Source organism: Tasmannia lanceolata, unplaced genomic scaffold (assembly GCF_043159265.1).
Source record: "Tasmannia lanceolata isolate RefF3 unplaced genomic scaffold, GAP_Taslan_0.1 ptg000023l, whole genome shotgun sequence".
Classification (NCBI taxonomy): domain Eukaryota; kingdom Viridiplantae; phylum Streptophyta; class Magnoliopsida; order Canellales; family Winteraceae; genus Tasmannia; species Tasmannia lanceolata.
In genome coordinates this window covers 32,380,697-32,391,227 of record NW_027518700.1, presented here as the reverse complement: position 1 = coordinate 32,391,227, position 10,531 = coordinate 32,380,697, and the positions used below count along the sequence as shown (strand labels likewise).

The window sequence follows — 10,531 nt, the reverse complement described above, 5'->3', positions numbered from 1 at the left end:
TCTGACGCAGAAAATTCTTTCAGTGGCCAATCGCTTTAGGCGGGAGGGAGTGGGTTGAAGGGGATTTTGGAGGGGTTCTTTCCCCCCTCCTTTTTTGTTGTTGGGGATCTTGGGGGCCCGAGCCTGCATGCCCTTATCTTTTTGTCTTTACTCTCATCCCTTTTTTTGTATGCCCGTGGGCCAGAAGGAAATAGTTATGAATGGCTCTTTTTTTTATATTTACGACTTGTACCTTATATTTCCTTTCCCTTTGCATAGTACCCGTAATATTTTGAGCGGAGTGGTAGAAGTAAGACCGGGCCCTTGCCATGCGATCCGAGCCCTTTTCGCCGTGCTCGGTATTTTTTGTATTTTTTTTTCTGGTGATGTTGTATGCCAGGCCCTTGCGGTGGGTCCCGAGCCTTTCCCGACCGTACGTGGTATTTTCCATCTTGTGGAATTGTATGCCGGACCCTTGTGATGGGTTCCGAGCCTTTCCCGACCGTACGTGGTATTTTCCGTCTGGGCCCTTCCTCCCCCTTAAGCGGGGAGAATTTAGGGATGGCTTGCTGGGGAAGTCACCTAACGGTAGGGGTAGCAGCGTCTTTTCAGTCGGGGGCATGGCGTTTCGATTCTTGGCGGTTCCCTCGAATTTCCCAATCGGCACCACGTGTGCGCGTCCCATCGGATTAGAAGGAGAGGGAGATTAATCGACGCGTGTTGAAACCCTAGCTCTTCTTAAAGCCTTTTGGGGATTTCATTCTGTCTTATTTCTTCGTCTTCCTCGGGTGAAACGGGCTTTCTTCTGCAGCGATCTTTCTACGTGTCGCTCTTCACCAACTTCCGTCTGGTTTTTCCTCGTTTGTCTGCCCTGGTGAGTTCTCTGCTTTTTATTCCATCCGACATTTCATTATTTTACAATGTTTGTCACAACCGGTTCTCGGAGTCCGTCTTCCGAGTCAGTAGAAGTAGTGGAGAGGGCTCCACCAAGGAAAAGGAGGCGGTTGGTAAAGGGCGGGGGCGGCGACTCTCGAGATGTACAGCTGCCCAGGGAGTTGGAGGATAGCTCCGGGGCTACTGGATCGTCGTTGGGGGCCGCTCCCTTGGAATCTCCTTCTCGAGTCTCTTCCGCTCGTGAGGCAGAGATTAGGGACATTTGATCTGGTGCCGTTATCCGTCCTGGCCAGGTGGCGTGTTATAGGAGTACCTTGGGAGAAGGGGCGGCGGAGAAGATTAGGAGGGAGTTTCACATTCCCGATGATTATGGGATTAGGGTTCCTTTCTTAGCGGAGGGGGTGTGTGAGGGTATCACGAAGGAGGAAGTAGCTTTCTACGTGGAGGCTTTCCGGGCAGGGATTAGGTTCCCGCTATTGGGTATTATAGTAGAGGCCCTCGAGTTTTACCGGGTGGCCCCCTCCCAACTGTCGCCTAATAGTTGGCGTACTCTCTTGGCCTTTGTGGCCAAGGCGGGTCTTCATAAGATTCAGCCTACCCTCCCTCTGCTCCAGGGCTGTGTTGCCCTTAGCCCGTTGGTGAAGAGGGAGGACAACTGGTTGTATCTGACCCAGCGTCCTCAGGTGAAAATTGCGGCGAACTTGCCTTCTTCCATTAAGAAGTGGAAGGAGGAGTATGTGTTCATTATTCCTCCGTCGGACGCTGGTTGAGGCTTTCCTCGTTCTTGGAGGCGCTCTGTTGAATGGCGAAGGAAGTCCCTCCCCAACGAGTCCGATTGTAGTAGGTTTGATTTGGGGAAGCTCGCCTCTGGGGAGGCTATCGATGTCTCCGAGTTTAGATGGGAGAGGGGTCTGAAGAGGCTCGGTTTGCTGGGAGCCATGGAGAGGAGGGCCCGCTATACGGGCGAGGGAACGGGGGAGAGTTCCGCCAGCCATCGCGGTGAGACTTTTTCCCTGGGTTTGTCCATATGCGCCTTAGGCATATATTTTTTTGAGTTGTTGTTTTTCTTCGCTCTGAGTGGTTGTTGTTTTTCTGTTTTCGGCAGCAGGTATGTCTTCTTCCGATGATGCTGGCAGGGGAAAGGGGGTCGTGGCGGCAGCGACGAAGGGTCCTGTGGGTCGTAAAAAGATTCTCTCTGATTTTATGGCCGCGGCCAGGTTGGACGGGTCACAAATGAGGCTTCCTGTATCCGCGCCGTTGTAGACACCCCATTTTGACCGTGCCCTAAATCTCTCTTGTTTGAGCAAAACCCAACCAAATCAATCATCTAGGGTCTCAAACTTCACCCTAACCTAGATTAGGGTCTCACCAAGGTCCCTGCAAAATTTCGTCGAAATCCGAGCTCGTTTGCCTAGCAAACAAGCCAAGAGGGGACCACAGTGTAATCAGAAAATGGGGGTGAATTATCCTGGAGGAGGCCGACCAAGGTCCGAATAGGACACGATCTGTCCACATGCTTCATCAACTTTTTGCGCAACCGCACGCTAATCATTTTTCGTAGTGCCAATATCAGCACTCAAAATTACGTATAAATACTGATTTAAGTCTCATTTCGAAAAAAAAAAGATAAAAAGAAAAAGCCGAGAGAGAAATCCCCAAAAATCTTGCTCTAATTTCCTTTTTTTTCCGATCATTCCTCATCTTCTCCGACCGCCTCGCCGGCAAACTCCGGCCAATCCTTGATCTTCTCTAAACATCGTTTTCTTCTCTGCACGCTACTATATCTGTTGATTTTCTTGTTCATCATAATTTTCCAAACCCCAACCCTTTTTCTTCCGATCAAGTTCTTCTTCTCCGATCAAGCTTCTCCGGCCTTCTTCTCCGGCCACCTCGCCGGAATTCCTTCGGAATCTGACACTAATGCCATCACAATCATCGTCATCCATCATCTTTCCTTTCATTTAAAACCCTAGATTTCCCTCTCTTGTTTCCTTAAAACCTTTAGATCTACTGTTCTTTTTAGTCTAAAACCATAGATCCATGTCCTAAAACCTTAGATCTACTATCTAAAACCATAGATCCATGTCCTAAAACCTTAGATCTACTATATTTTCATAGCTTAAACCCTAAATCCACTACTACCTCTTCAAGATCCAATCACATTTTCTCCGTTCAAGGATTTAGATTGCAATTCCAAAGCTTCAAGTCAAGATTAAGATCGGTTCAATTACTTGCAGACCTCAATCATAGATCACAATTTGAAGAGCAAAAGTTTAAAACGATTATCTTTTACGGCGAAGCTCTGTTAAGAGTAATGGAGATCTTGTTGATGTCCCTCTCGATTCGAGCATTTCCATTTCAAGCTTTGGCAGCCTTAAGAACATCAGTTACTACGAGGATCTAATCTGTGATTTCATCTCTATTAAGGTACAAGAGCTCCATCTTGTAATTTCTTTACTCTCCCTCTATCTTTCTCTCTTAATATTATTTCCAGTTTTTCTCTTGCTTTATTTGGTTTTGGTTTGGGAAAAACAAAGAAAAACAAAGGATATGTCTGTATTTTACTCTTGCTTATGATCTGTTTGCTTAATTGCTTATGTCTGTATTTTACTCTTGCTTATGATCTTGTAATTTCTTTACTCTCCCTCTATCTTTCTCTCTATTAAGGTACAAGAGTAGTTGTTGAATTCCAATCAGCTTCATAAATAAAGTCATGAGTAATTCTAGATATTGATATCATGCTATTCATTTTGGAAGTAATATTTATATGTTCCAGAAGTTCTAACTTAATGAGAGTGTACCTTATAAGGATTGCCTTAGTCTTTTCAAAGCTACAAAGCTGATCGAAATATAAGATTCTTATGTGTGAACTGTAAAATTTAAGTTGATGATTGTTTGAGTCTATATGCATGAATGTTAAGGTTTAGTTGAAATTATGTAGTGATGTTTAAAAGGGGTGTAGCTAGGTTATCAAAACAAGTTAGAGTCTAGTGCTGTCTTATAGCTCATAAAAATTACCCAAAAATAGTAATCCCTTGTCATTGTAAGACAAGGGCGATGAAGGCGTTAGCCCAAGCCCATCCATAGGGGACTCTCTTAGTCCAAGTAGCCCTCCCCTCGTTTATTTTTAAGACTTGCCCAGTCTTTTGGATACCCTTAAACATTGTCATCTAGAGCCCCAATTTAGGGAGACAAGCTATGTCTCGTGTAAACAAAGTCACACTCTTTTAAAGAGACATGCTTTGTCTCGTAGAAAAGCTTTTCCTCAGGGAGACAGGCTATGTCTCATGCAGAGAAGTCATACACTTTTAAGAGGCGAGCTATGTCTCGGTACAAAGTTGCGCCCATAGGAGACAGGCTTTGTCTCATTTGTCCCAGTTATCCTTTTCCTCTAGGAGACTAGCCCAGTCTCATTAGCACCCCTATCTTAGAGTTACTAGCCAAGGAGTCAGTCCTTTCGTATATGAGTCTGTCATTAGCTAGAGAGTCAGTCCTTTTTTTTCAGGAGTCTGTCCTATCATCATAGGGGTTAGGGTTCCGTCCAACCTCTCATCAAGTCATGTGATTTTATTCAATCTTGCAAGGTATAGGCTGATGTCCAACCCTTGCAGAGTCGTGATTCTGTCTTTTTCCCCCGCAAAGCATAGGATGCTGTCCAACCTTTGCGGGATATCAGGAGTATGTCCTCCCTTATGATGATAGGATTCTATCCTCTTGTGTCAAAAATTCAAAAACACTTGAAAAATATCTAAAAAACCCAAAATATCTCAAAAATCTGAGTCATTAGGAGTAGTTAGAAAATTCTGTTCCGAACTACGTTGGCTTGATCCCTTTCAACAGGGTACGTAATGCAGCTTGGGATTAATATCCCAAGTCCAGCCAAACCTTTAGAAATAAATATTTCAATTCTTTCAAAAATACAAAAATTCTTCAAAACCTTTTTCAAAAAGATCTTTCCCTAGAGTTAGGAGTCTGTCCTAACTGTTTGGAGTGTTTTAGAGTTAGGAGTCTATCCTAATTTGTATTGATATAGTGTGTCCTGTCGCGTGAGTATCCTTAGAGTTAGGAGGCCTCAAGTTGATCGGTTAAACATTTAGTCGAACCGATGGCTAGACTAGGAAGCATATAGTCAGGCCATGGTTTTCCTTAGAATGCACAGTCTAGCTACACATAGGATGTAGGGCCCACCTGCATTAGCTTAAGGCTAATCAACTTGCATTAGTTAGGGCATATAGAGAGTCCTAAAAATTACAATTCACCTGAACTTAAGCAATCGTACAAAAAGCTTTAAAAATCAGTTGAATCTAGTGGATCGAGTCTAGGATAGCAGTTCTAGATGGTTAGGCATCGTAGTTTAGAATAGGTCATCGAACTACGTTGACTCTGATTCTTCCCGAGGCCGGGATACGTAGAGCAGCTGGGATGGACGGCCATCTTGGTCTGAGTCAAGTCATGCATTAGAGTTTTAGGATTCTTCTTGTCCAGTCATGTATCGAATTGAATTGTGTTGTATGTTTTGCTATGTTTTCTACTTTCATGTACAGACCTTATACCTTTAGCTGTAGCATGCATGTGTTTGTACACCAGAATTTAGACACCAATTAGGTATGACACTCATAACCTAGCTATTCTCAGGTGACACTTATTTCATTTCTTTTATATGTGCTTATTATTCATCTCCGAGACATGCATGATTAGATAGACGTCTTCTCGGAGATATTCGTTCCCATTTCATATGACTTTCGCCCAAAACTCTTCAAAATTAATAAATAAATGGCATAAGAGACCAGGTGTTTGCACTTGGGCGGATGAAGTGCTCTTCGGACCTTCCAAATTCGTAACCAGGCACGAACCTTCTTTTATATCTCTGGTTATCCGTTGCAACAGAGCATAGTATGGGATCCATGGCCCACTTCCTTGGATGGCGACTCTTCTTTGTTTAAGGTACGTCTCGAATCTGGGCTAGTCTCCGTATCGAGAGGTATCTCACCTTTTATCGCCACTCATACTGTGAGGGGCACTTCTTTCGAGAGTTCCTTGGTAGAGCTCTCCATTCACGTGGATGATCTGTAGAGAGTCTCTGTCTCGTGTGGGGCTCGTCCCCCGCCTCTCTCGGATCGGGGACCACAGCCATCTAGCTCCTCTGGTCGATCGGTTGGGGAAAAGGGGACGGCTAGGTCTCCTCACCCAGAGTTGGAGCCTTCCGCCAAGAGGGTTGCCCCTTCTGGCGGTAGACAGGGTGAAGCTGACCGTGTGGTGCGTCCTCCTGCCTTTACGGAGGACGTGCCGAGTCGGCTGGAGGGAGCGGTTATGACCAAACTGCTTCTGGAGCAGATGGAGCTTTCTTCGCAGTGTTTTCAGGCGCGGGGAGAGCTGTTTAAACCCGATTAGAAGATTGGTGTCGAGGATGGTGTCCTTGCAAATACCCGGGTCAGGGTGGAGCTAGGTGTGACAACCGCCCTTCTTGGCGATGAGACTGAGTTAGAAGGCTTCGACCGCAGGGCCCTGGGGGCTCAGTATTTTCATTCGACAGCTTGCGTAAGTACCAGGTGGCCAAATTTCCTACTTGTGCTTTTCCCTTTTTGTTGCCTTGGAGACCGTAAGTGGAAATTTTCTGATGGTTTGCTTTTTGCAGTCTCAAAGTTATGCCAGGAAGATGGTGCAGTATCTGCTCGAGGATGAGTCTGAGATAGGTGCTTTCGAGGAGCGAGTCCGAAAGCTGAACGAAGAGTTGGAGAAGGCCCAAGCGGAAAAGGTGTCGCTTGGCGACACTGTTTCTCAACTCCGGGCGGACCTCAGAACAACCGTGGATGGGAGAAGCCGTGCGGAGGAAAGATTGGCGGTGGCTCGACATAAGCATGCTGAGGAGCTGGCGAAGGCGCGGGAGGAATGGCGGGATTCCGAGGAGTTTTGAAATTCCAAGGGTGGTCCCGAATTGGCAACTAATGAGGAGTGAAAATTATTAGGTTGCTAGCAAGTTTTAACCTTTCGAAAAACTCAAACCTAATTTGGAAATTAAGAGATCAACAATGAAATTCAAGCACACAAGTTAAATCTAGAGGTGCAATGCAAATAAAGAGCTAGAGTTCAAGAGAGAGTGCACCCGAGATTTAAAGTGGTTCGGTCCTCAAAACGCGATGCCTACTCCACTCCACCAACAAAAAAAACCCATTGATGGCTTCACTATGTGATCTTCTTAACTTCGGCGAAGATCAGTGCCGATTACAAAATTCCAACCGCCTTTAAGCTTGGTGGCGATCTTCACCACGGAGAGTGAGCTACGCTTCTCCGAACACTCGCCTGAATACAATCTTGATAAAGAAAGAAAGAACTAAAAATCTCTCACAAGGGTTTACACACTTTGTAGAAGATGTACAAATTGAAGCCTATGATCCAAATCCTAATCTTAGAGGATGAGAGGCATAAACAAGTTTGATTCACTCTTGGGATGTTCAAGTAGAGTTTAAGAGTGTTAGGATTGATTATTTGAAAGTTTGGAATGCCCATATTTATAGAAAAACCCAAATATGACCGTTCAGGGGCATTGTGGTAATTCCTGCGAAAATTCCCAATGGCTATAATTCTGGCCGTTATAGTGTTCTCGGAGTTCCGGGAATACAAACAGAGATTAAAAAAAGCTACTGGACCATTTCTCGGAGCTCCAAGGAATGTCTCGGAGTTTCGAGAAGCCTATGACAAGTAGATTTTCAATTCTTGTTTCTGGGCTTCCAATATTTCACCAACTTGGGATTGTTATGAGGGTTCCAAAGTGTTGGAACACCACAAGGACAATCACTTATACATTTTAGGGGTGTGTGAGATTAACTTAATTATGCCTCTAAAATCTAATTTAAGATTGGATCTTTTACAATCTAAAATGACTTCGATCTTCAATGCGATTCTTCAAGTCTTCATTCGTCTTGGACTCCGATGACTTTGGCCTTCATGATGTGGTCCAATGAGATCTTCTTGACCTCAATCCAAGCAATGTTGTCTTAGAACAATTAAGATCTACAACTTAAACAATCAAATACATTAGTGATCTTAAATCACTTGTGTATTTGAATCATCAAAATAAGATGGGAATGCCAAGGTGGAAACCATTGGGCTTACAATCTCCCCCTTTTTTATGATGACAAACACAAGAGATTTTCCAATAAAAGCATACATATTTTTCTTACACTAGAATTCTCTCCCCCTTTGGCATCAATCAAAAAGATTGGGGTAAAAGAGAAACAAAGGGATGAAATATATAATTTAAGCTCCCCCTTTTTTAAGGAAAAAGACAAACCTAGAACTCCCCCTATTTGGAAAACAACTTCAATACAAGAGGGGATATTAAATGAACCATAAAAAATATTCAATTTTAAGCATAAGCCCCTAATCTAAGCACATATGAAGAGGATCATATGGGGGCTTTGGGAACCCAAGATTTCTTGATTCCACCACAATCCCTAATCTTAGATACACATTGGACTTGGTAATGACCATTTATTCCACAATAATGGCATCTAACATGAGGGTTGGATAAGCTAGTCTTATCATAAAATGCATGATTAGGTCTATGACTAGCCTTTTTTAAGATTATGTCAATTATTTTGTCACCATTTAGGAATCCATGGAGATATAATCTTAACCTTTCATTTTCATTATGAAGATGTGTTATTTGATTTAAAGAATCATTAAATTCATCTTCATAAGATTTGGAAGAGCTTGCCGCATTTTGAAATTGTGCTAATTGGCAAGTTTTCTCATCCAAACAACCCTTAAGGGTTTTAATCTCAAGTTTAAAATATTCAAGTTGTGCTTGAGATGACTCATTTTTCAAAACATCAAGATCATTTGCTAATTTGGAAATAGATTTTTTTAGAACTTTGTTTTTTGAAATTTGAGAATGCAAAGTAGAGCACAATTCATCATAAGATATTTTTTCACTATCACTACTTAATGAATTATAAGAGAGGTTAGAATTTACCTCAACTTCATGGGAGAATGCCATGAGGCAAAGATCATCTTTATTTTCTTCCCCTTCACTTGAGCTCTTTCCCGAGGTGCTCAAAGCATCCCAACCGGCGGCAAGAGCCTTGTGCTTCTTCCAATCCTTCTTTCCCTTGTACTTTGAGGAAGATGACTTGAGAAGTGGACACTCCGGTCTTGTGTGTCTCGTCTTCTTGCAATTGTAACATCTTATAGCTCCCTCAACTTCACTTTCTTCTTTCTTCTTTTTTTTGTCCTTTTTATGTTTCTTTCTCCATAAGCTTTTAAATTTTCTTAAAGCTTCTTCTTCATCACTATCCGCCTCACTCGGAGGTTATCCATGCTCCAACTTCGAGGGACTGCGGTCCCGTTGAGGCGCTCTAGCTGGTAGGCCCCGGGGCGGAGTGCTCGAACGACCCTGTAGGGTCCTTCCCATTTAGGTGCGAGTTTCCTGGTGTTGCGGGGGTCGGATACCTCCGCCCGTCGTAGTACTAGGTCTTCGGGTTTTACTGTGCGCTTTCTTACTTGGGCGTTGTAGTATCGTGCTACCCTTTGCTGGTAGCAGGCGGCTCGGAGGAGGGCTTGCTCTCTTTTCTCGAGCACGAGGTCGAGAGAGTTCCGGAGGAGCTCGGAATTTCCTTGGTCATCATAATTCTCCGTGCGGAAGCTGGAGAGGCCGATTTCTAGCGGAATGACCGCTTCGGCCCCGAAGGTTAAACTAAAAGGGGATTCCCCAGTTGCGGTCCTTGGCGTCGTTCGGTAGGCCCAGAGGACGCTAGGGAGTGCCTCTACCCAGTTCTTTCCAGCTTCTCCCAGTCGCTTCTTGAGGCTCTGGAGCAAGATCATGTTAGTCACCTCCACCTGCCCGTTGGCCTGCGGGTGTGCTACGGAGGCGAAACGGTGTTCGATGTTTAGGTTATCGCAAAATCGACCGAATTCAGCACTTGCGAACTGGGGTCCGTTGTCCGTTACGAGTATCCTTGGGATGCCGAAGCGGCAGACCACATCATGATAGAAAAACTTCTCCGTTGCTTTTGAATTGGGCTATGGGGATGGAGTCCAGCTCCTCGGCGGGCTCTTCTCTGATTGTGCGAGCCCGCTGCCGGGGATCTTCACTACCGATCGTGAAGTTTTTGGCCGAGGCGTTAGTTCCTCTTAGGCTTGCTGCGTAGCACTGGCGTGCTATCATTTGCTGCCCCCGGACTTCCCCTACTCCGGTTGGAGTGGGGAATTTCATCTTGAGGTGGGGGGTGGAGACTACCGCTCCCAGGTCTCTTAGAGTGGGGCGCCCTATGATGGCGCTGTAGGTGAAAGGTATGTCTACGACCATGAAAGTGGTCAGGAGGGTCTTTTGGAGGGGGTACGTCCCAAAGGTCACGAGTAAGTCGATTTTGCCATTGACCCGTACGGACACCCCGGAGAACCCGTAGATGGAATACTCCACGGGTCCCAGCCTCTCTTTGCCCAGTTTCATCTCTTCGAAGGTTCCGAGGTGTAACACATTGACCGAGCTTCCCGTGTCAACTAGGATTTTTCCTATGTCGAAGTTGGCGATGACTAGTCTGACGACCAGTGCATCGTCATGCGGGACTTGTAGTCCGTCAAGGTCTTCGTGGGAGAAAGTGATAACCTGATCTTCATGGTGCGGATCCGTCCAGGCCTTTTTGGAAGGCATTTCCAT

General features: G+C 44.9%; 1 protein-coding gene across 1 annotated transcript; it reads right to left on the bottom strand.

The window, feature by feature from the left end:
* Positions 1–9,856: 9,856 nt before the first annotated feature.
* On the bottom strand, positions 9,857–10,531 carry LOC143856019 (uncharacterized). Its single transcript, XM_077366062.1, has one exon. The coding sequence runs from the start codon at positions 10,529–10,531 to the stop codon at positions 9,857–9,859; it is 675 nt and encodes a 224-aa protein (XP_077222177.1).

What these genes read in the sequence shown, in the direction of transcription:
- LOC143856019 (XM_077366062.1), bottom strand. Translation starts at nt 10,531, where the DNA reads ATGGAAATGCCTTCCAAAAAGGCCTGGACGGATCCGCACCATGAAGAT.